This window comes from Urocampus carinirostris, chromosome 6 (genome assembly GCF_059441175.1).
Source record: "Urocampus carinirostris isolate Australia breed hairy pipefish chromosome 6, RoL_Ucar_1.0, whole genome shotgun sequence".
NCBI lineage: Eukaryota > Metazoa > Chordata > Actinopteri > Syngnathiformes > Syngnathidae > Urocampus > Urocampus carinirostris.
Window position 1 is genome coordinate 22,973,904 of NC_142354.1, and position 26,108 is coordinate 23,000,011.

Consider the following 26,108-nt stretch of genomic DNA (forward strand, 5'->3'; position numbering starts at 1 on the left):
CAAACATTGTTCTGAAGGTCGGTGGCATTTTGACTGACTCGTCCACCTCACAGTTCAGAGGTCCTGGGTTGAGTACCACCTACTGGCCTCCCTGTGTAGAGTTTGCATGTTCTCCCCATGAAAACATCAGGGTGACCTGAAAGGTATTACCAAACACTCAAGTAGTGTCACTCACACAACTATGCAAATATGTTGTAAAATATTCGACACGCCGGGGGACTTGAGAAATTTGTTTTCCTATCTGACTTGAGCTGGGATGTAATTGAAGGAAAACAACACTTTCAAAAAGGCGAATCCGGTTAACACAACTTGTGAGGGAAGCTCCAAACCAAACAGCAATTATAGTGAAGAGCGATTCCATACCATTTCTGTTTGAGGCTTTTGGTTTGTGTTTATCGCCGTGTGTGTATTGGTTGGTATAGTTTTGTCTGGCTAACTCACCGTTTGCATGAGAGCTGCCGAGGGCTTTCCTGTTTTGTTTATTCCTGGTTTACACTTGGTAAATAATTGTAATATACTGTTAAAATACACCATATATAGATTCATGCAAAAACCATGCCCTATTTCCTCAAATTTTATGTTTTTAAGAATTTGGAAATACCTTTAGAACAATTATCAAACCTGTACCGCCAAATCAAATGTTTGGGTGGCCTACTAGCACATTGGTCCTGTCAGGAAGCAACCGCGTCGACAATCATAAAATGACATCAATGTACCATATTTAATCAAAGACCGAGATTAGTGACGGAATGTCGGCAAGGAGAGCAGAGCAGGTTGGGGCCTCACCTGTAGTTGGGAATGTAATTTGAGCATATGAGGCGGAGTTAACGGCATATCTTTCTACGCCTTACCCTCCTCACGTTTGAGCGCACCGTACTTGTCCCATGCACGGCTGAATTGCGACGCATCCTGTGAAAATGTGCTACTTGTGATCGTCGCGTCTATTAGAGCCTCAAGATGAAAAGGGGAACCCTGGCCTTTTTGGGTCGGAAGGACCAGTCGCTATATGACACTAGTATCAAAGCAAGGGAAATGGGTGAGTACTTTGCGAGCGCAGCAGGTGGAGGAAAAAAATATGCTAAGTATTTCCCAGTGAAGGAAATGCAAGCGACCTTTGTACTTGGTGCATGACAGTCAACAGATGAGCAACGAACAAAACACTCAAACATGTGCAGGGAAATTTGCCTAGTAAACTTACAAATAACTTAAAGGTAGCACAGAGTCTAATTAGAGAGAACTAAGGTGTTGAAAACACAATTTTTGTTCGTTTTTAAAATTGAATAGCATACCTTTTCAGCTTCAGTAGATTGTTCTCCTTATTAATGATTGCAATTCCACGTATTAGGCGATAATACATGTAAAACTCACTTTGTTTCTGAGACTGGACCCAGACTTGCCATTGCGTTGGGGGGGATTGCGGTCTTTGGGGGGATTGCGGTCTTTGGGGGGCTTGCAGCCAGGATCCGAGCACCGATCCCCGGGGTGTGCGTTATTCTAAGGTGGGTCAGCTCGGTAAAAGAATGTAAACTCAAAATGTTTAGCTTTTTATCAATATACTTGATTATTCAACCAACATTAGTAACTTCCCCACTTATAATCAGCGATCTTTTCTAAACATAACACATTTATTCATGAAATGTGTTCTTGTTTGGCATTGAATGCAATAACTGGTTTATTTTAACAATTAAATGAATGCATTTTTACACCTAAACCAACTCACAACACTATACAAAGTCAACACTACCCTATAGCGGTCGGAGAGAGATTTTGGTTCACTTTTTTTTTTCTTATTTATTAACACTTCTTTGTAAAAATGTATAGAACTGCGAAAATGAACTGTTCTGAATATGGTTACTCTTGCCTACTACTTGTTACTGGAAAAAAACACCAAAAACTACATCCCCAATAAGGGACCCAAAACGACTGAAAATTACAAAAAACAAACAGACCTTACAACAAAAATCAACCATACTATGACTGAAAAATGAATGAAACAAACGAAAAAAATGACTGAAAAATGACGAATAAATTATGAACACCAAAATAAAACCTAAAATGTAAACATTTTTAATAATGCTGAAAAATAACTGAAAAGTTATTTTTAAAAAATAAAAAAAAGCTCGTAAGGTGTCAAAAAGTACTTATACAGAACTAAATAGTATGAGATAGTACCTAAAAGCATGAACAAGCGCAGAAAGATATGTAGAAGTACCGAAAAGTTGTTTCAAGAAAGTACATTTTGATCGAAAGTATAAAAATGAACGAAAACCGGCTAAAAAAATTACCAAACAAACCCCTTCAGACAACCAACAGACGAACAATGAAAAAACGTTCAAAAATGTCTGGAGAACCATGTCTAGTAAACTTACAAGTAATTTAATGGTAGCACAGTGTGTACTTACAGAGAACTGAGCTGTAGAAAGTTCAAATCTTGTTTCCTTTCTTATTTATTTAGTAGGCGATTGTACATTATAAAAACACATGGTCCATCTTGTATGTGTTTTTCAGATGACAGAATTATTAACCTGATTATCATTTTTTTTAATCAAAAAACATAATAAGAAGACAAAACATGTCATTATTTATAGGCACCCAAGGAGCAACTGAGGACTGGTTCTGAAACTAAGTAAACATTGGTTGTTGAGATTTTCTCGAGAACTTGATTTCTAAATAGCATAAGAAATCATTGTCATGACCATTAAAATCTGGTAATGACATAAGAGTAACAGAGTAATAAAATAAATTTCTATTTCAGAGATGCATTTCAAACTAGTAACCCTTCACGCAAATCAGCAACAAAAAAGTAGCTCTCAGCTTCACAAAGGTTGGTGACCACTGGTCTAACAAAAGTATAGCATCTGTAGTGTAAACATTGGTTTAAAAAAATCTTAAGGCAATCGATAAGAAATATATTGCTTTTCTTGCTGTTGCAACTAATGCTTAATGGCACTTGTCTGGGGGCCATTAACACTCTCCTAAAATAATTGTTATCACCAAGTTGGAACCACATAGGAAAGGCCCTACCTTAAAGGACAATGCTCAATTTTGATTTACAGTAATTTCAGGTGTTGTGATGGTTCAGAACATAACTTTTTTTACATGTTCAAATATTTAGTCATTTAGCAATATGTATGAGAAATTCTTATGTTTGTATTATTGTAATGTACAAGCATGCTTGGATACAAATAGTTGCTTACGGTCCTAATATAAACAACACACTTGCAATAATTCTAGCCAGATGTTGGCTTCTTTGACTTATTGTATAGTCAAATCTTTTATTTTGTCTCCCTGCCCTTCAGTACGTTATATTCCTTTTTGATTATTTGTAAACAGATCTCCCAAACACCCTCTTTGTATGATTTTCAAAATACAGTCACGTCCAGAATTTTTCGATTTTTCTGTGCTTCACGGGTCAAAATGTGGCATTTAGATTTGTGATTCTAAAACGTGAAATGTCATTTTCATACAGATTTTGGAAGGAGGCCATTATGCAATCATACCGGTCAACCTCAGCCAATGGCTCCGCTTATTAATGTTCGGCCAAAAACACCCCTCCTCCTCCCGAGTCCTCATAGATTAAATATGAAAATTCGGATTTGCTATGGGTTCAGTCCCTCAAATGTAGGTAATTTGTCGGCTTAGGGCTGGTTCGGGCTTTAATACAGCGGGCCCGTGTTGGGTGGGGCTGGATTTTTTAGGCCAGGTCTGAGCTGTAGCTGTACGGATTGTAGCATTATCGCTAATTCATTCCATGCTGATTCCCATGTTCAGTTTGACATTTTCAGCTGTTGCTTGAGGATATTTTGTCACGTGCAGTCAGACAATAAAGTCGGCTCGGCAATGTGCGTCTTAAAACGTTACTACATTGGCTGTGTTGTGTCTCGTCTTTCACCGACCTTCATGAGAAATGTGTTAAGTCAAAGCTTTGACGACCTTTAGGTTAAGTACTTTTGTGCAACATCACATTGCTCCACTTTGCGTCACTTGCTTGTTTGACAGTTTCAAAAGAAAAAAATGAAAACAGCTCAAGAATGCAAAGTTGAGATGATTATGTACCCTTTCTGTCACAGCTGCTTTATTGCTCCTTCCCGGTTTTGCAACATGCTGCATTTTCAAGCCAAGCTCCTCCCTAGTTTTAAGTGTTTCTTATGTTTGTGACATCCTGAATCCTTGACTCAAGATTTTTGAACATCCCTAAAACTATTTAAAACGTAACCTCCTAATTCAGGGGTCTCAAACTCAGTTTATCCGGGGGCCAATGGAAACGTGGTCCAGCTGAAGCTCGGCTGAATCAGGTTTTCCACAAGAACAGCTCTGATAAAACCATTCAAATGCCCTAAAATATCATGATGTTTTCACACTAAATCAGATAACAAAATATAATAAACATATTAAAAATTGATGTAGGAATTAATCAATTGGGAATAAGTAAAAACAACAATAATACAGGAGGTAAAAAGGATGAAGAGGCCACATATAGTTGCTGACTAGAAAAAATAATTTATTTATTCCGTACAATTGCCTGTATCAACAGTTCTTTAACCTTTTAAACATGAACGGAACAGTGAACATGAATTGTTCTAAACATGGCTTTTTCTTGCCTACTTCTTTTTGCCAAAAAAATGACAAAAAACGACCACAAAATATACCCAAACGACTCAAAAAACAACCAAAAAAAGTCGAAAAAAAAGCAATCAAAATTTGTTGAAAAGTATCAAAACAACTGAAAAATTATTGAAAAGTATGAACAAGGTTGAAAAACTTCGTGATAAGTGTCAAGTCATGTTTATCTGTATAGCCCTTAAACACAAGGAGTCTCAAAGGGTCGCACAGACCACAGATTATTGCAAACCACAGACTATTATTACACCATGTCCTGATCTAAAACCTATATGAGGGCAGGGAAAAACTCAAAACCTCAACATGAGGACAATGAAGAAACCTTGAGAAGGCACTGCACATGAGGTAATCCCCCTTCCAGGATGTCCAGGCTGCAACAAATATTGCAATAACAAATAATACACAGATATTGTCAACATGAAATATATTCATAAGAATAGAATAGACTAGACTATAAGTGTGTTTTAAGCTTAGATTTAAATATTTCCACTGAGGTTGCAGATCGAATCTCAGGGGGCAGAGCATTAGACAGCACCTCGAACCTGCAAATCTCTTCTTGGCTCTTTCAGAGCGAAGACCGGAACATAGAGGGAAATTAAATCTGAAAGATATGAGGGCGCAGGTCCACGCATGATCTGGTATACTACTAACAGAGCCTTGAAATCACTTCTTAAGCTAACAAAAAGCCAATGCAGGTTAGCTAAAATCAGGGTTATGTGATTAACCTTTCTTGTTTTAATGTGAAAGTGTGTGGAAAAGTACTTTACTGTAACAGAACTAAATAGTATTAAAAGCACTGAAATCATGAAAAGCATGAACCAAAAAAAAATTCAACCTGCAACTGAACAACCCAAAAATACTCAAAAACGAACCTAATAATGAAAGTCGACCCAACCACTACCCAAAAAACACAGAAAATCGAAACCACATTTTAAAAAAATCATTTTTTTAAGATCCCAATTTTAATTAGTATAAAGCTATAAACCATTTTTTGTTGCTGTTTTTGTCCAGATAACGTAGAGCTTGTGCTGAACCCACCAACGTCCCCAGAGTCCGGGACTGCCAGCGTGCGTGCCAGACCCACCGTCAAGCATTACTCGGTGAGCATGTCATTGAACCTGCTTTGTGGACACTCTTATTATTTTCCTTGCATCCATTGCTGGCCTTTGTTCTGCATCAATTGCATGTCACATAACGAGCTTGACAAACAAATTAAGACTGTAATAACATTGATTTCTAATTCTAACCTTTTGCGAAATTCAAAACAGAGTGATCTGTTTCAAATGGACTCATTCAGCAAAACATATAATATAAAATGATATCCATTGTTGTAAATAAGTGTTCAGTGGAGCCTGAAGCTCCTAATTTGTCTACCACAGGAGTGTCAAAGTCAAACAGATAGAGGGCAAAATCCAATGTTGAACATTTTTAAAACGACGCATATAGTTTAGTGCAGGGGTCTCTCACCTTTTTCAAGCTGAGATATTTTTTCTTATAAATTCGTGCAAAGAGCTATCAGTTTTATGTAAATATCTAAAGTACTCACATATCATGTTATTACCGGATTAATTAGGATTAGATAGACGGCACGGCAGCTGTGTGGTTGGTGCGTCTGTAGCACAGTTGTGAGGTCAAATCCAGCTACCAGCCTTCCCTTTTACAGGGTTTGCATGTTCTCTCCGTGCTTGCGTGGGTTTCCAAAAACATGCATGTCAGGTTATTTGGCCGGTTCAGATCGTCTCTAGGTGTGAATGAGCGTGTGAATTGTCTGTCTTTGTGTGCTCTATGACTGGCTGGCAACCAGTTCAGGGTCTCCCCTCCCCACTGCCCAAAGATGGCTGGCATGAGCTCCAGCACCCCTGCGACCCTACTGAGGATAAGCGTTGCAGTTAATGGATGGATAGCATTAGTCAACCACACAAAAAAACATTTTACGAAAAAAAAATCACTATGACCCAGTGCTGGTGAGCTATTTTCAGAACCGGTCCACCTGCTACTCAGCTGTCCTTAGGGGAGCTACCTGGTGCCCGCCGACACATTGAAGACCCCCTGGTCCAGTGAGCCTAATTGAAACTACTGAAAACCTTACGAATATATTCCAATATGGTCAGACGAATAAAGCAATGTTATTTTATGGCTCTGTCGGTAATCTTCACTTTCCAACGGACACAAAAGATACATTTATTTTGTATAAATATCCCCATAACATGAAAATTAAGTGATAGAAGCTGGTTTTATTCGGGCACCATCGGTAGCCTATAGTTTCTATTTTAGAAAAAGTGGGCTGAACTTACCTTAAAGATAAAAATAAACCTAATTGCATTTTTGTTATCATACACTTGGCTGAAAGTCTCATCTCATCTCATCTCATCAGCCGTACCGCTTATCCTCATTAGGGTCGCGGGGGGGGCTGGAGCCCATCCCAGCCATCTCCGGGCAGTGGGCAGGGGACACCCTGAACTGGTTGCCAGCCAATCGCAGGGCACACAGGGACAGACAACTCATTCGCTCATTCACACCTGGGGACAATTTGGACCGGCCAATTCACCTGAAATGCATGTTTTTGGAACGTGGGAGGAAACCGGAGTGCCCGGAGGAAACCCACGCAAGCACGGGGAGAACATACAAACTCCGCACAGGAAGTCTGGAGCTGGATTTGAACCCACGACAGGTTCCCATGACATGAACTGTGCCGCACAAGCGCTAACCACTGCGCCGCCCTGCTGCCCTTGGCTGAAAGTATTTTCAAAAATATAATTGGATTGCATAAAACAAAACCCCCGATTCTTGGTGTATATTACATCATACAAGACAATCTGTTGACATTATAAAACAATACATGTTATTGCACACTCTGTTTGACTTGCAAAACACATTCTGTCTCCTGAATATCAAAAAACAAACAAAGCACATGTGCTTGTTCAAAACCAGATGTGGCGAACTTTCACCAAAAGGGAAAACGACTGCGATCGTGGAGCAGTTTGTTTACGCACAAACGTTCAAACTGCAGAGCTTAATCCTCAATCCTGATTGTTCAAATTTCCAACTAAATGCTACCAGTATGCGATCTCCTGTGGCTTCTATGCGTCTCCTGTGTGAAAGCCACCAGAGTGGGAAAGGTGAGATGGCACAACATTCATTTGGACAGGTAACTTAAAATTAGTTTTACCTGGTTATATCAGTATCAGAAATTATTTTCCCCCCATTTTATTAACACTCCACTTATTGAAACATGAATATTTTGTTTGTTTGTACATGATTCAATTGTTTGTTTGTTTGTACATGATTCAAATTGAATCTTTTCTTCCGGCGCCGTCACGAATGGCAGCCACTCCAGCAGCTCCCGTGTTATTTTCGATTGTTCTCGATTGTTCTCAGCTCAGGGATGCTGCTGGAAATGTGAATTTCCCTTCGGGGATGAACAAAGTATCTATCTATCTATCTATCTATCTATTCCCCGCGTGCGCAGTAGAAGACATGCTCTCAGTGTTTACGGAAGTACTCACGGATTTGAACAGCGTAGCGTATGTAGTAAATTTTAAATATATTGTGCTACCGGGGGCTGGACAAAGTTTTCCCCTCAAATGTTAATAAATCCAAAAATTCGCTTTCCCTCCATTTAATGCTCTCAGTGTTTTTGTCCGCCGTGGTTGTGGATTTGTATGCTTCCTCCCATTGCTTGATGACGTGCAGGTTGCATGACTGCTCTTTCACACAGAAGTCACATTCCAATGGATCAGACATGTACTGGATTCGGACCACATATGAAAGTGGCCTGGGTCTGGTGTGAAAAAATCTGATTTTTGCCATTCAGACGGACTTTAATAGATCGCATACAGGTTGTGCCTGTGCAAAAAATCAAATTTCCCCTAGAGCTTAATTCTCAATTTCATTTTTTTGGGGTGAAATTCAATGTTTTTGTGAGATGGTTGACATTTCCAACTGACTTCTATGCGACTTCAGCTCCTTTGTGAACGCCACAACTGCAATGCTCTCTTGGTTGCAGAAGTACTCATGAATGTTAACAGCAATCCGAAATATCAATTAAATCTAAATTTCATTCCCCTAGAGAACCTCGCCCCTCCATTGAATGTTGTCGATGTGGTGTGATTTAACTGTAGGTACTGTTAACTACCACGAGAGCAGGGATCTCCAACGTGGTGCCCCTGAGCACCAGAGTGCCCCCTAAGGACATTTGAGGCTCCCACAGTCCAGTTTTGAAAATAGCTCACCAGTGCTGGGTGATTGTGGTTTTCTAGTAAAAATTATTTTTTATTGGTTGACTGAATCTATTCAACCTTGTTTTTTAAATAATTAACTTGGTAATAACAAAGTAATAAAATGATAAATTGTTATTTTACAAAATCTAATAAATAAATACCTGTTCATGGGCTTCATGGACAAGAAAAATCTGTTAAAGTATTGATAATCATTTCTAAGCAATTAATGAAAGAATAGAATAAAACTATATTCATGTATTAAACAAATGCATTTACTCGTCTTTTTATTTATTTATTTTACAGGAAATACAACAATCTAGATTACAAATCATAGGTTTTATAAAGCAAATGAGCAAAGAATTTGCAGATTTTCTTAGCTAGCTATCTGGCTACCTTTTTAGGTTCGTAGCTAGCTACCTTTCTACAATTTGAGCTTTTTAGCAAGCTATATAGCTAGCATTTTAAATTTGTTGCATGCTAGCTAGCGAACATTCAAAGAAGTAGCTCTCAGCTTGGAAAAGGTTGAAGACCCCCTGCACTATAGGATTACTATCGTTTTCTCAATGAGCGCCACTGTTGTTTACAGCGATGATGTTGAGCAACAAGTTGTGAATCCAGTTGTATGCAATGCAATTTTGGCTGAATTCATGAATTAATGAATGTTCGCGTTTTCGCCCACCGTGGTTGTTTATTTCTCTTCTTTCTCCCGCCTGCTTGAAGACAGAATAATGACATTTGCCGCCTATCGGTAACGTGCAGGTCGAATGAATGCGCCTTAACCGTTCAGGCGGAAGTCGTACTCCAAAAGATCAGATATGTATCGGGTTTAGGTCCGCATATGCAAGTGGTCTGGGTCTGGTGTGAAAAATCGGATATCTTCCGTTCGGTCAGACTATAACAGAGCAGATAAAGGTCGCGTCTGTGCAAAAAAAAAATCTGATTTTCCTGCAGTCTGAACCTACCCGCAGTCTCGCTTCAAGATACAGCAGCTGTTGACTAAAATACTAATCTCAAGTCAAGATATTTTTTGTTGTTTAAATTAGGGGAGAAAAGTAGTCGTTTAACGTATAAAACGCCAGTGTTGGTGAGTGTCATACAATAGTGAATCAAGATCTGGTTCTCAGGGGGCGTAGAATACCTTGTCTTGGGCTAGATTTGGCCTATGGGTCTTGACTTTGACACAAGAACTTTACCACGATTCGTCGCTTGACACACATGACCCCATGCTTTTCTCTTGTCAAGTCATGTTTATGGTCCTTAATCACAAGGAGTACCAAAGGGCTGCACAGACCACAGATTATTGCAAACTGCAGACTATTATTATACCATCCCCTGATCTAAAACCTACATGAGGGCAAGGAAAAACTCAAAAACCTCAACATGAGTAAAATGAAGAAACCTTGAGAAGGGACTGCACATGAGATAATCCCCCTTCCAGGATGACCAGGCTGCATGGTCAATGTATTTTATTTTGTGTTCTAGTTTAACCTAACTTAATGCCCAAGTTTGGTTGCATTGCCATGATTCCTTGCCGTTTTTATGCAAAAATGATAAATGTATAAAATAATGTACATGTTTGTGTGGCTGTAATCCACACATGACTCGGTTTATGTTTTCTTTTCAGGATTATATAAAACTGCCCAACGTTTGCTAATGTTATTATTTTTGTAATTTTTGCTTTACATTTTTTTAGTAAAGTATAATCACATTGATCTGAATTTATATAGCATGAATAGAAGACATTTTTCTCATTTCAAGAAAAAAAAACCCCATTGCATTAGAAAATAATATTTGAGCATCCGTCCAGCCATCCATTAGCTGCGCCGCTTATCCTCAGTAGGGTCGCGGGGGTGCTGGAGCCCATCCCAGCTATCTCCGGGCAGTGGGCAGGGGACACCCTGAACTGGTTGCCAGCCAGTCGCAGGGCACACAGGGACTGACAATTCACTCGCTTATTCACACTTAGGGACAATTTGGACCGGCCAATTAACCTGACATGCATGTTTTTGGATTGTGGGAGAAAACCGGAGTGCCCGGAGGAAACCCACGCAAGCACAGGGAGAACATGCAAACTCCGCTCAGGAAGGCTGGTAGCTGGATTTGAACCCATGACCTCAGAACTGTACCGCACACGCGCTAACCACTGCCCCACCGTGCTGCCCAATATTTGAGCATATTTTTAGTAATTTAAAAAATAAGATCTTTCCCAGTATCAAGTACTTTATTTTTACAATACATATCTGATAAATGAGATCAGGAACAAAATAACAAGTTAAAATGTAGTTCATTATAATTCAAATACATTTTTCTCATTTACTAAAAAAAACAAGTTAAAATATAGTAAAATAAGATATGTTATGCTCTTAATTTGCAAAAATATCTGCTAATAGAGCAAGATATTTGATTTTTTTGCTGTGTTACTTGTGGCTGAGTTTAAACACGCTGTAAAAATCATGGTTATTACATAGCACAATTTAGACCAGTTGCAAACGAGCAAAGTTAAAAATATCTCTTGTGGTATTGTATGTGGTTATGGGATTGTTCCTCTTGTTCCGCAGGATTCTCTACCCTGAAGCTCTTAAAAAAATATTATTGCATACTTGCCAACACTAACGCTTTACACATTAGACAACCTCTTATCTCCCCTTAAAACACCTACTTTATTTTTTAAAAAATCTATCTCTTCTCACATTTTTACAACTAAAGAAATCTTAACATGAGACTAGTATTTTAGTCTAAGGCTGCTTGATTTTAAAGCCAGACTAATCTTTGTACGTGTAAAAATGCTCGCATTAGATTTCCATTTTGGTAAAAGTTTGCTACTTTTGGTTTTAAACAAGCACATGCTGTTGTTTAAAAAAAATATATATTCTGGAGATGGATTGTTTTTTGCACGTAAAAGAGTGCGATAACACCTACTGCTTTTTTAAAAAAAATTGTCACATATGTCATTGTGTTATGTTCCTAAAAATCCAAACCTTGTTCCACTAATTTTACAATAAAAAAACTACTGTTTAAAGGTTTAAAGGTATGTAATAATGCGCTAATATTGCAAAACCTAGTTACAATGGTATCAAGATTTTTTGAGAGACATACAAAACACATCATGGTACAAGCCGTCTTTGGTTGCTTTCCAAAAACGAAATGCCTCATAACACATGACTAAAAACTCAGGTTCACACACCCTGGTGTATGGGTGCGGCGAGTGCTTGCGTCTGAGGCATTTGAGATGTGGCACACCCACAGGCAGCAGGCAGGAAGCTCTTGTGGCTTCAGAAAAATCAAAGCAGGGAGACTAAACAGGTAAAACGGAAGCGCAGCTCTTGTCTTGTACCTGCGGTGTTTTTTTGCTTTTTATCAATGGTCTGTAAAATCAAGTGTTGTACTGTATTTTTCTGTACTAAATAGTGCACTGGATTGTAAGGCATACTCCCAAAAATTGGCTTTTGAGATTTCTGAAATGTACAAGGCGCACCACACTATAAGGAATATTGAATTAAAACTACAGTAAGGGTCCAGGTTGCAGAGTTAACACAAAAGTACTGTATTTACGCATTGAATAATCAGTCAGAATATATCACTGATCACAATTGCATTTCACCCTAATGCATACCTGTCAACCTGTACGGTTTTGCCGCACAAAGTACGTTTTTTTTATGCATTTTAAGACGATTAGACGTACATGGAAATCTGTACGGAAAAAGGCAAATTTGTCAATGACGGGTACCATCTGGTACACACCGACTATCATGAAATGGCAAATCAATCAAGTCAAAGGAGTTCGCCGCAGAAGCCTCTATCTCGGTATCGTTTTTTTTTCGTTGCAAACGAAGTGAGCGGTTTGATGCTACTGCGCGCGTGCGTCTGCCGCCTGGGGATTTCCCATCATGCATCATTCCGAAAAAAAGATATAGTTTGTACGGGCATGGAGCCGTGGAGGTTGTCAGGTATGCTAATGACAAGCTGCGACCCAAATCAAGAATAAAATTCCACGTCTCAAACGTATCTGATGAAAGGATTGTCCAGTTTAAAGCAGATATAGTATAATATATTCACATTTAAAAAAAACATAAACAAACAACCAGCAAATCCAAAATTACTTCAAGTACCGGATATACCCACATACGAGCCTTTATCACATATATGCGACCGCCTAAAATTGCTTTAAAAACGCCATACTAATAAGTATTGAATCCAGCGAAGTATCGTTAAAACGTTTAACGCAACGAATGGATATTATTTAAAAAGTGAGTACCTAAACATTGATCGTTTTTCAATTACGCAATATAAAAGATTACTATACGGGTAAAAAGCTGAAAATATAATGTTTTTAAACCATTTACTGTACCTTCTTGCAATGCTTCAATGACGTACACTCGTACACCATTTTTATGTTTCACAATTGTTTCCTTCATTGAGTCTACCGTTGTCGACACTGTTTTCCACTTTTCCTTCCCCTTATCACTAATTTCTTGGGACTCAATATCATGGGCAGAAGGAGATCTAACCAACAAAATCACAATAAAATGACATGTGGTCCCTCTCAGACGCACCGATTGACTAAACAGGTAGAAGAGATAGAGTAGGGCATTATTGCCATCTACTGTAAAGGAGTGTAATTGACCATGCGTTTTTTTCTTCTTAGCATTATTTTGCCAAGGAAAAGGCCCGTGAACAGATAAAAACAGGTCCGCGTTCACTTTTTGGTCCTGACCCACCAATTGAGAAACTTTTCACTAGACCTTGGGATTAGGGGTGGGCAGATCAATCCAAATATCATGATTATCTGTACTAAGCAAGTACTTGGATCGGATCGATAATATTGTCCTGTGATTGATACCTGACGTTTCCAACAATTATCTCAAAGCAGCGCTTCTCTTTGTAGATAGCACAGCCCTTCCCTCACTCGGCCACTCTCTATGTTATACCTGATTGCTGTCTGACAGGCACATTTTTAGTACCCTTCCCTACTTGGCCTGCTTCTGCATCCTGCCTGTCAGGCAGAAGACACAACCAAATCTGTGCACAACACTAACAGAAGCTAAAATGACAGGCAAACGGGAAGCGCAGCACGGGATGGACTTTTTTTTCAACTACAGAAAGGACAAGGTTAGGTGTAATTTGTGTGGTACAGTGGTCTGCTACTGTGGAAACACCACAAATTTACAAAAACACATGAAAACAGCTCACCTTACTGAAAACCTTATCTTCTTTGTTCCTTTATCTTCTTTGTTTTCTTGTATCCTCACTGTTAAATGTGAACTTGAGTGCCACGTCCAATTTCGTTGTCACAATATGTTCAACCCATTTTGTAACAATGACAATAAAGGTATATTGTATTCTTTTCAATTCTATTCTAACAATGAGCTGCAGCTAAAAGTATAAACCTGTTGCCGTTCCTGAACAAAAACCTAAAAATCTGTTGTCACAATGGCAACAGTGCCAATAAGAGACAATTGATACTTTATTATCATTATTGACTTTATTCAAAATATATGAAATTTTGAAAAAAAATATGAATAAGATTTGTCCCTCTTTTCTGCCTTACAGGCAGGATGCAGCAGCAGGCCAGGTTGTGCTATCTGTGTAGAATATCTGCATTTTGAGGAAATTGGTGGAAGAGTAAAGTATTGATTCCAGGACAATACATCATTCGGAATGAAGTACTTGCTAACATAGATATTTGGATCGTTCCGCCCACCCCTACCCTCGACCCGGATTCAATTCCCATTGCATCCAATTTTATGCAATTGTGAACAACCATCCATGCCTCTACTGGCCTGTTGGTTAGGATTTGGTGCTCTCACCTCTGTCTAGTTCGATCCCCAGTACCACCATTTTTAGGTAAATGTGGTCGGTGGTCACATTTATTGACTACTCAACAATTGCACAACTATGATAACACTTTTCCAATTTGGTCCGCATATCAGGCACACCGGATTATAAAGCGCACGTTTAAATTTCTGTCCGATTTGGGGTTTTTGGGTCCAGAAAATATGGTATTTACTCCAAGCTTTGTTTCTGTCTTGATCACAAATGATCTTTATGTCATCAGTTGGACTTATCTATAAATGTGTGCCCTTATTTTTTTCGCTCAGAAAGAAAGTGAAAAGACTGCTAACCATTACAGATCCTGTATTGTAGCAACCGCGTTTTTGTTTATTATGAGTAGCGTCTGAGCTACGATGAGAGCAGCAAATCTTTTCCAGTCAGGCATAAACAATCAGGTTTCTAAGTGACTGGGTGCTATTAAGTCTTGCAGGTGACTCAAGGAAATGTGGTGAGCAATAAAAGGCAGGGCTTTTTCCTCCTCTGATTCACAAAGCATGGCACGCGAGCGAAGCATGCAAGGAATCTTGATAGAAAATTATACAAAAATGATCATTTAAAGATTTAAGTGTTAGTTACAACAACCTTGTCAATTTGTATATGTTCTATGTCAGGGATCGACAACTCAAAATGTTGAGTCATATTGGACCCCCAAAAATGTCTAGAGCCGTGAAAAATTACCGGTAAAAGTCTTATATTTTTTAAGTTTTGGTGGTGATGGACGTGGGGAAGGCAAGAAATCGGAGGCAGGGATGCTCAAAATGAGAGGTGGTGTTTAATAACAAAAGGAGGTACAAAGTGAAAAACAAACACGAGTTCATAGAACAACAAAATGTTCAAACAAAACAAAACCAGAAACAAAATCCAAAACGAGAAATTGAAAATGCAATTAATAAAGTAACAAACTAATAGGTGGGCACTAAACCACTAACAGAATGTCCAAACAAGAAATCAGAAACAAAAGAAAAAAAATTGACATGACACGACAACTTGTGCTTTTCAAAATGTCCTTGTAAAGAGGGGAGGATAAATAGTAACGGTGTTTGGCTATTGGACACACATGTGCCAAGTTCCAAACATGCTAAGCGGCCCCCGATGGAAGGAGGTGCAGCAGACCCTAAGCCTTATAGGTAGTGAAACGCTGATATATCTATATTCATTGTAAAACGTTAAGAATGTTTGTGTTCTGCTTGTCCTCCTACAAAATCGATATATTTTTCTACTCTCAAACATTTTTAAAAAAAGCACTAGGGAGACACTAGGGAGTGTCAAAGAGTCGCATGCGGCTCCAGAGCTACTATTTGCCGACCTCTGTTCTAGGTTTACAATTAACACACTGGCGATTACCAATTATTTTCTAGTTTTTGGAATTTTATAAAAGAATAGAGTTATATTCCTGAACTCATAAGAATTATATTCATATTATTTTGTCTGGTGAAAGAAAAAAATGTTTTTTGAATCTTAGCTTCCGTGTACAGGTAACGATTGAACGCATTTTGTAGGTTTTGGACAAAAATGGTAAATACTAAACTCTTAAATGGCTACACCTTGTGCTCGAGACTTCTGAAATTAAATAAGTTAGAGAAATAAATCCAAGCTACCAGAAATATGGCGCCTTTGAACTAAGCAAAACTGCATTAACATCAATTCTATTTCCTTCAAACATTTAATTTCTGGTTTAAATTACTATAAGACTAAGATTTAAAAGTCTTCTTGAACATTTCCTTTTTGCCATGCAGCCATCAATGCTGGGATTGAAAATGATGCTGGAAAATTAAACACAGTACAGGAGTGTAAGATGAAACAGTATTAACCCTATCATCTGTTTTCAATTTGAACCAAATCGTTCCACTACGACTGGCAAAAGTATTGCCCCCGCCCCAAGAACTTTTTGTCATATTGCCACATTTCAGGTTTTAAAACTAAAAAACTAAATCAACAACGTATGGGACACAATCGTCAAGTGGAACCAGATGAGTTCAAAATGTTATATTTTATTTCCTACAAAATAACTGAAAAGTCAGTGTCGCATAAATAATGACCCCTGTTCTCTCACCTTAGCCAACTGACTCCAGAAGTCAAGACTTTTGAATGATCCAATGTCAACCTAACTGAATAACAATGACAGAGTGCACCTGTGTATGAGTAAGTCTCAATTTAAATGCGCCTGCTCCGTGAGGGTCTCAAAAGTCTGTGTAAGGATACACCGGAGAACAGACAGAATTTTGAAAGACAAAGAACAATCCAGTAAGGTCTGGGATAAGTTTGTTGAAAGGTTAAAAGAAGGAATAGGAAGGAGAAGATTTTGAAACATTTACACGAGGAAAAAACATCAAAATGGAGAGAGCATACAACCACTGCAAACCTACCAAGACCTGGCCGTCCCTCAAAACTTTTAGCCCAAACAGAAATAAAATTAATCAGAGCAGACACCAAAAGGCTTATGATCACATTGGATGATCTGCAGGCATACACAGCTAAGGTGGGGCAATCAGTGTATAAGACGTCTATTAGTTGTACTCTGCATAAATCTGTAATTTATGGAAGAGTGACAGGGCTCGTTTGGCATTTGCAGGAAACCAGATGGGAGAGACAAATAACATGTGGTCCAAGGTGCTCTGGTCAGAATAGATCAAAATTGAACTTTCTGGGCTGAATGCAAAGTGTTACGTTTGGCATGAGAGTAAAATTGCACATTACCCTGAAAACACCATCCCGACTGTCAAACATAGTGGTTGTAGCATCATGCTTGAAAGTTGCTTTTCTTCAGGGAAGTTTGATTGCGTTGGGTGGATGGATGGGGCCAAATACAGGGCCATTCCTTCAGAAAATCTGTTGGATTCGCGAGAGACCTGAGAATGGGAGGTAATGCAGGTTCAAAACTTTTGCAAGGCATGGTATGTTGAGCTACATAATTTTAATGGGTGTTACTTTAACTGGTTGTAACAAAAAAAAAAAAAAAAATAAAAAAAAAAAATCAGACCGAATCAAATCTTGCCACTTAAATATATATCCAAAATATATCAAAATATGGAGCAGCACGGCGGCGCAGTGGTTAGCGCATGTGCGGCACAGTTCATGTCATGGGAACCTCCTACGTGGGTTCAAATCCAATTCCAGACTTCCTGTGCAGAGTTTGTATGTTCTCCCCGTGCTTGCGTGGGTTTCCTCCGGGCACTCCGGTTTCCTCCCACATTCCGAAAATATGCATTTCAGGTGAATTGGCCGGTCCAAATTGTCCCTAGGTGTGAATGAGCGAGTGAGTTGTCTGTCCACTGCGATTGGCTGGCAACCAGTTCAGGGTGTCCCCTGCCCACTGCCCGATGATTGCTGGGATGGGCTCCAGCACCCCCGCGACCCTACTGAGGATAAGTGGTTGCAGCTAATGAGATGAGATGAGATATCAAAATATGTTGCTCCAGCACCCCCGCGACCCTACTGAGGATAAGCGGTGCAGCTAATGAGATGAGATGATATGTTTATTTTTTATTTTTATCGAAGAGATCTATCTTAGAAGTTGAAGGCACATATACAGAACCAAATCGAATGATTCCTCTTTCCAGTCAAACGGTCCTTGAATCGTTTCACACCCCACACATTGAAAACCGTATTAAATCTTGTGTGTCTTAAAGAAGATTTTAAAGGGTACGGTAAGTGTAAAAAATTGATCTATTCAATGACTTTAGCTTCTCCTCCTCCATCATAGACATCTGACAGTTTTCAAGGGTTTGCTGTTCCAACACCAAAAGTCCCAGTCCTACCTACTACGATGGGTCCTAAGATCAATGGTGCAGGTCAGTGCTTTTTGCCCGTGTACCCTGCATAGATGTTCAACAGTATTTTCCTTCATACTCCAAAATTTGAATACTTCGACTCTCTTTGTGGTCACTCACTGATATAATGCTATTATTCCTTATAGGCTGCAGTGTAGTTATGTTTGGTTAGTGTGCTGCTTAGGCACCTCTTCTAAAGTGCTGTCAATTGTTGTTGAAATGGGAGTGTTCCTGGAATTTTTTGTCCACTTGCATGACCTTTCCAAACTAAAGAGCTTTCAACAATGGTTTGCAGTGGTGCGGGCTAGCCTTTGTTTGTCATTCAAAACACTTAATATCAACTGATCTAAAGGAAGTGGAAACTTTAAAGCAGTGGAGGACAAACCTGGTGTCCCGCTAAACCGTCCTACCCTGTAGTGATGTCCTACTTTGGGTTCACCCAACAACAGCAGTTTTGTTTTCTTTATCATCAAGTAAAAAAAGCAACACTGAATTGAAAGAACTTTTATTGATGATAAATGACAAAGGTTGGGATGCATACGTACACATTATGATAACTACAGTCAACACACACCATGCTAAAAAGGTATTACAGAAAAACACGCCAGGCATAAAAACTATGTCAGCAAAAGGGTAAAAAAAGACTATGTAAAAATACAGATTCAGATTCAGATCAGATTCAGATCTACTTTATTGTCATTCTAGTACACGTGTATACAGAACGAAATGTCGATACATCTGACCCGCACAGTTTCCTTGAATGTACAGATATAAATAAAATGTTGTATTGAGTTGGAGTATTGAGTACTAATAATATACTAAATAATTATGGCTATGTATAGTATTTTACATTAGTGCAAAGAGTGCAAGAGGAGCAGCTAACCAGATGTGCAAAATGGGCAGTCAGGTAAACAAGTCAGGTAAACAGTAACAATAACACTTTAGTACAATAGTGCAGAGGAGAACAGATGTGCAAGGGGTGGCTAGCTATAAAGAACTGCCAGGAGTGCAAAAAAGTCAAACAAAACCAACAGATGTACAGATTAGCAGCAGTTTAGCTTTACTATGTGTTTTATTGACCATTTAACAGTCTATTTAAATCGGAAGTACTCACTGCTTTCAAAGGAAAAACACTCTATTAGGTTGTACGTGTTCATGCGCACTCGGCATTGGCGGGACGTCGCGAGGGGTAGGAAGAAATTTCTGGTCCTCGGAGGCTGTATGTCCTGCACAATTTTGGAGTTTTTCCTCTCCAAAACAGGTCATTTAAATTATTAGGATCATTAACAGGCTCCTGCAAACTCGCTATGTAGCTGATAATTTGTATTTGAGTCAAAAAAGAGTCTAAAAAATATGCAGTACATGTGGCACTCGAAGACTGAGTTCCCTACCTCTGCTTTGAAGCGCTAATCCTCAATCTATTGGTCTGTTACTTTGTACTTAAGTAGTCTAGATGTCTTACAATATTAAGGTTATGGGTCTGATCTTCCAAAAACATCTTTAACTTTTCTTATCCTTGATAATAATTCTTAAAAACTGTTTCACAACCTTTTTTCTAAACTTTTCTTTTCATAGTCAACGGTGACCAGTTTTCCTATGGCTCAACGGAAGATGAAATATTTGTTCCACCTCCTCCCTCCATGGCTCCTCCCCCTCCTCCACAAACATTCATACTACCTCCACCAGACTTCATGGGTTACCTCAGCAGATTGGAGATGACCACCCTACAATCTCCCACCACTGTTGCTCCAAAGCCATCCCTCAAACAGGAGAAAAGCCATCGCGTAATAAAACCCCCACCAATGGCCCCACCCAAGCCTCCGTCTACAGGTCCTGGTAGTCCCGCATCTTCCACTCCTATTTCAAAACTTTCTCCCACTAAAGTTCTGAAACATCCGGACTATGCACCGCCACCTCCACCTGATAAAGCGCAGCAGAAGAATACAAAAACTCCACCGCCTAAGCCTGTAAGACTGTCATCGATGCCCAACCTTGACTCTCCACCACAGTTCACTGCACCGCTTCCCCCTGTGAAGACCGCCACGCAATCAACCTTCAATCCCCAAAACACAGCAAAACTTAACCAAGTTTCTAACACCTCCATCCTCAGGAGCTTTGTGGAGACAGAGACAAAACCCAGGCAGAAGTTAGTTCTGGAGGATTCCACTTCCACTGGAGCACTGCCAACGTTGGTCCCGGTGACTGAGAACGTCCCTAAGGAGACACCAGCCAAGCCCACTCGCAAAGATCCAGTGCATCACAGAGAGAATTTACAAAGTACACATCTTAATGATAAATCCCCAACGATGTTGATTCCTAATGATGTTCTGTATCAGAATATACAAAATATTCCATCCTTTCAATCAACCGTACCTGAGGTAACCCCAATGTCTCATAAAATAATACCGTCAACAAAGAATGAACCTGTCAAACCATTCAGGGTGCCTTACCAAATACCAAGAAAGCTTCAGTCTCGATTGACTTCTGGGGACATGCGAGATAGTCCTATTCCAAAATCAGATGATAAGTTCAGTCATTCACTAGATAATAAACAACAACACTTGAAGAATGGTGACGGAGGTGCTGCTCAAGAGGCTCCTGCAGCTTCTCCATTATACCTTCTTATGGCAGCTAAGGAAAGGGATCGAAGTAGAGGCTTTCAGTCTCATGAAATCGGGAATATAAAGAGTAATCAACGCAGAGGGAGCTTTCAAGATAATTCTATCCCTAAATCTGTTCCTACTATGTCAAGAGCCATTTCAAGCTCGTCTCTCTATCATCAGGATAGAGCACAATTCAGTCAAATTCCTGTTAATTCTGAGCAGAATTGGGATACAAAATCTGCGACCATTGCACGGATAAGCAATGGACCAACGGCCAGTTTGACAGACCCAACTTTATCGACAAAGACAAGACATTCACTTGTCGAAAGGAATAACTCAAATGAATCTCGGGGGACTAGGGAATACATAAATATTCCTTTACTTCCTCCACCTCCTGAATTTGATGATTCTGATGGAATTATTGGGTCTCCTCCTTCTACTTCTCCACCTGACCCCCCTTTGAAAAAGGTATCACGGTCAAATATAAACGCTCTTCCATCAAAATACACATCTCCTAATGTCAAAGTCCAAACAAACCCACCGTTTCAAAATAATTCCAAGGTCAACCCCACCCAGGAGTCAACAACTCAGTTGTCCATACAACAACCAAATATAAACTCTCCCCCAACTGCACACATCCCACCCACAAAGGTACCCAAACCCGCAAAACATCCATCTCCCAATGTTGCTGTCCAGCCAAAGGTGCAGTTCCAGACGAATCCCAAAATCAACCCCCAAAAGCAACCAACAACTCTCTCGTCGAGTCAGGCCACACTTGTGAGCATCTTACAAAAAAAGATGCTAGAGATGGATCACAAGATTTCCCCTATGAATGAGGCAGACTACGACCCTGACGATTGGGGTGTCCCGGTCTCTGAGGATGTCAAAGTCCCTGTCATCCCGAAGGCTGTTGCGCAGGCTAAGAATGTTTCTGCAGGGATCAACCCCAAAATATCGAACCAAACGCAGGAGTTGAAAACACAATATCGTGACAATACGAGGTAAGATTTCCAGTGTCATCTACTCAATGACATTTCCGGAAATATCCCACTCTCATGGTGAATATGTTCTCCTTTCCAGTAACGGAGAACAGTCCAGCCATCAGTACGGTATGACATATCGAATTCGACCTGGAACCAAGCAACCCATTACCCTCCTTCGAAACGGATCGTCATGAGTAAACTGGATCGGCATGAGATCTATTACATAGATGATCTATTTTACATAAACTTAGAATGCACAAGGACTGATTCACATTATGTGGTTCGAAAAGGACTGACAAGATAATGTTTGACACGGAGTTTAGCCGCTAATTGGAACACTACTATGGTTTTTCAAGTCATAGTTTCACCACAATAAACATCCATTATCGGATGTGGAACAAACACAGCAAATGTGTTGCGCTAACCGCTAACACTACAAAGAAATAGCATTTATAAACTTACTTTATCATTAGAGCAACTGCTAACATGATGTGAGTGTAGCTCTTCCAGGGTACAGTGACTATCATATCACTTCTGATTTTTACAAGGGAGTTTACCATAATTTTACCCTTTTACCATCTGGAGCATAAGCAAGTCTGAGATCAACTTGAAACTAGGTCCTTTGTCTTTGTTGACTGCTTTACTCTGTTATCAATTTTTCCAATCTCTTAAGGGATCCTGGGATTAAAAATAGTTGAACTCATGCCTGGTTCACACTGACTATGGAACGGATCTACTGTGTTGGCCATACGGCATCAGTGCAGCATCAACACGTCTTTGAGTTTGTTGCTTAAGCGGTATGGGTCTGGAAATCTCCCCCCATGATACCCCAAGATCAAAGTGGTTAATGCGCTAACAACCACGGAGGTGGATGTTAGCTAGTTATTAGTCAACTGTTACAATTTTTGGATATTAATGGAAGGATTTTGACTTTTCTACCATGGTAAGTAAATGATATATTTTAAAGTTATAGAATGTTAAAATTTCACCACTAGAGGTCGCTGTATCATAGAAAGCGACCTCTAGGAATTGGGTTTGTGCATTCGAATAAGTTGCAGTAGGTAAGGCCAAAGTATAACGACGGGAGTTGAAAGCTGGTATAAACGATTTTGATAGCAGTAACATGCGGTGTCTACTGAGGCACATTCAGATGTACAAATAAATTAACCTACATATTATTCAGCATTTGATTGGAAGAGTAAGAAAGCATCATTTAAACTGTAGCATCAAAATAAATGTTTTATTGTGTTACCTTAGCTTATGAATAAAGTCTATGTGCTGCTTCTTTTGAATAAAAACATCAGTAGATAGGTACAGTAATCTTATCTGAACCGCTTCTCCTCAGCAGGGTCGCGGGGGTGCTGGAGCCCATCCCAGCTATCTTTGGGGAGTAGGCAGGGGACACCCTGAACTGGTTGCCAGCCAGTCGCAGGGCACACAGAGACAGACAACTCACTCGCCCATTCACACCTAGGAACAATTTGAACCGGCCAATTAACCTGAGATGCATGTTTTGGGGAATTTGGGAGGAAACCCACGCAAAGGCGGGGAGAACATACAAACAAACTCCAGACAGGAGGTTCGATCTCAGAACTGTGCCGCACACACGCAAACCACTACTCCGCCGTGCTGCCCCAGTAATCTTTCACTATGAAAAAAAAAGGTCCAAGCAAGAATTACTGGGGGGCTTGACCTTCTGTTGGCCTGCTAATTCCCTCTGTTTGTATCCCTTGACCACTATGATCATAGGAGAACATACAAACTCCACACAGGAGGTTCGATCTCATGATCTCAGAAGTGTGCCGCACACACGCAAACCACTACTCCGCCGTGCTGCCCCAGTAATCTTCCATTATGAAAAAAAAAGGTCCAAGCAAGAATTACTGGGGGGCTTGACCTTCTGTTGGCCTGCTAATTCCCTCTGTTTGTATCCCTTGACCACTATGATCATAGGAGCAAACCATTTCCTGTGTTGTGTCTTTGGCAAGTACAGCCTGGTGGCGCCGACACCTCTTTCTAATTCTGTTGTTTAAGGATGAGGTGTCCGCCCAATCAGAATCCTTGGTCTCACTATCGCTGTCTGTCATGAGGCTAGAGAAATGCGTGCCTCACTCTGCAACAGCAGATGCTCAGCACAGGTATACGTTACATACTATTTTTTTTTTAAATCAAGAAAAAAACGCATACACATTTTCATACAAAAATTGCAATGCAACATTGTATAATATCAAAGCGAATACAAGAATAAGTAAATAAATATATTAAAACGTAAATGAATAAACATGCCATGGAGTAAACACAAGTTAAGATATTATTTGATTTAATGGCCTTTTGGTTGGGGAAGAGCTTATTGGATCAAATCCATCCATCCATCCATTATCTGTACCGCTTATCCTTAGTAGGGTCGCAGAGGTGCTGGAGCCCAACCCAGCTATCTTCGAGCAGTGGCCAGGGGACACCCTGAACTAGTTGCTAGCCAGTTGCAGGGCACACAGAGACAGACAATTCACTCGCCCATTCTCGGGGCAATATGGATCGGCCAATTAACCTAACATGCATGTTTTTGGAATGTGGGAGGAAACCGGAGTGCCCGGAGGAAACCCACTCAAGCACGGGCAGAACATGCAAACTCTGCACAGGAGATTCGATCCCATGACCTCAGAACTGTGCCGCAGACGCACTAACTACTCATGCGCCGAATGTGATAAAAGGAATATTCCTGCCTGTGAATTTGTACGTGTGAATGTAAAATTTAAAGGTTTCTTTTGGCTTTGATTTAAATTTCCCAGTGTCATATATTCCAATCATAATATATTTACTAATATTCCAACCCATAGTCAAGCTTATCAGCAATTAAATCACAAAATTCAGACCAGAATTTCTTCGAGGCGCCATAACAAAATAAATGTGTTACAGTTTCAGGGTCAGCAGAACAAAATGTCAATATCTTACGTTATATATTAATCTTGTAGACGTTGGTCTGTAGAGGGATGGGCGCCAGCAGGCTATACTGGCCCAATACATTCCACAGGAAATGGTGACCCTACTACCTGAGTGGTTAGTGGATCAAACCAATGAACCAGGCATGGTCAGATAACGTAAACGGGGAAATGAGTTAGAGTTGAGTTTAGTGTGTTTTCAATAAATGGGATTCCGACTTTGTCACCCTCCAATAATGTTCGGTGTGTATTTCTCTTTTACGAGGAGTGATCCGAAACATTCAGCGATTTTGAAAAAGAAAATACAAATATTGTCACTTGAATGAGGAAAAAACATTAAGACTGGATAAATATAACCATCGGATTTATTCGTAATTTTATATTTCCATGATAACAGGTGAGGCACGGCCTAACCTGCCTCCCCCCACTGCATGCCAATAAATCAATCGTTTTTTAAGTATTTGAATATACCTTACGTTTTTGTATATTACACATCAGCGGCCGGCAAATTATGGCTCGTAGGCCATATCCGGCCTTCCAAACGAAAATGTAAAACAAGCACTTAATGAAAATGTTTTTTTGTTTTGTAGCACTCGTCTCTAAAATTGGATTTGTCTTTTGAAACGGAGGTTTGTAAATTGGACAGGCCTACATTGATTTTTATTTCATGTATCGCCGAGGTATCCGATTCGCGACTGTCCCGGCCCTTTTTTCTAAATTTTGTACCAAATTCGGCCTGCCACTCAAAACGTTTGCACGTCCCTGCTTTAGATAGTGTTGTTTACTAGTATTTCATTTACTGTACTTCAACCTAGACTCATGTCAAGCTTGCTAGCTTCCCAAAGTTGTATTTTGAAATACATTATTACATTAATCTCACATTTTGGGTTGTAATTTCTTCTTGATGATCCACATGCAGCGTCTAAAGGGAATTAAAACCATGCGAAAACCTCTGCATTGACAGATAGACTCAAATCTTTTCTACTGCTTGCAACATCCAGGCGGATACAGTCTGGCATTCATTCCCCAGTCAGTGAAATATATATGAATATCCATCCATCCATGACCTGCACCACTTATCCTCAGTAGGGTCGCGGGGGAGCTGGAGCCCTTCTCAGCTATCTTCGGGCAGTGGGCAGGG

The 26,108-nt window shown here is 39.8% G+C and overlaps 1 protein-coding gene across 1 annotated transcript; it reads left to right on the top strand.

Moving 5' to 3' along the window:
• The first annotated feature begins 874 nt into the window (after positions 1–874).
• On the top strand, positions 875–25,524 carry LOC148364279 (uncharacterized). The gene is made up of 5 exons (XM_088338339.1): positions 875–1,036; positions 5,632–5,720; positions 18,376–18,463; positions 20,018–22,046; positions 22,126–25,524. Exons 1-5 carry the CDS (start codon positions 958–960, stop codon positions 22,220–22,222), a joined length of 2,382 nt encoding a protein of 793 aa, XP_088194465.1. The 5' UTR covers positions 875–957; the 3' UTR covers positions 22,223–25,524.
• The last annotated feature ends 584 nt before the right edge of the window (positions 25,525–26,108 follow it).

Excerpts from the sequence above, each read along its gene's own strand:
- LOC148364279 (XM_088338339.1), top strand. The coding sequence starts at position 958 with ATGAAAAGGGGAACCCTGGCCTTTTTGGGTCGGAAGGACCAGTCGCTA. Across the intron at positions 5,721-18,375 it reads CCACCGTCAAGCATTACTCG|ACATCTGACAGTTTTCAAGG; the intron begins GTGAGCATGTCA and ends CCTCCATCATAG. Across the intron at positions 18,464-20,017 it reads TCCTAAGATCAATGGTGCAG|TCAACGGTGACCAGTTTTCC; the intron begins GTCAGTGCTTTT and ends TTCTTTTCATAG.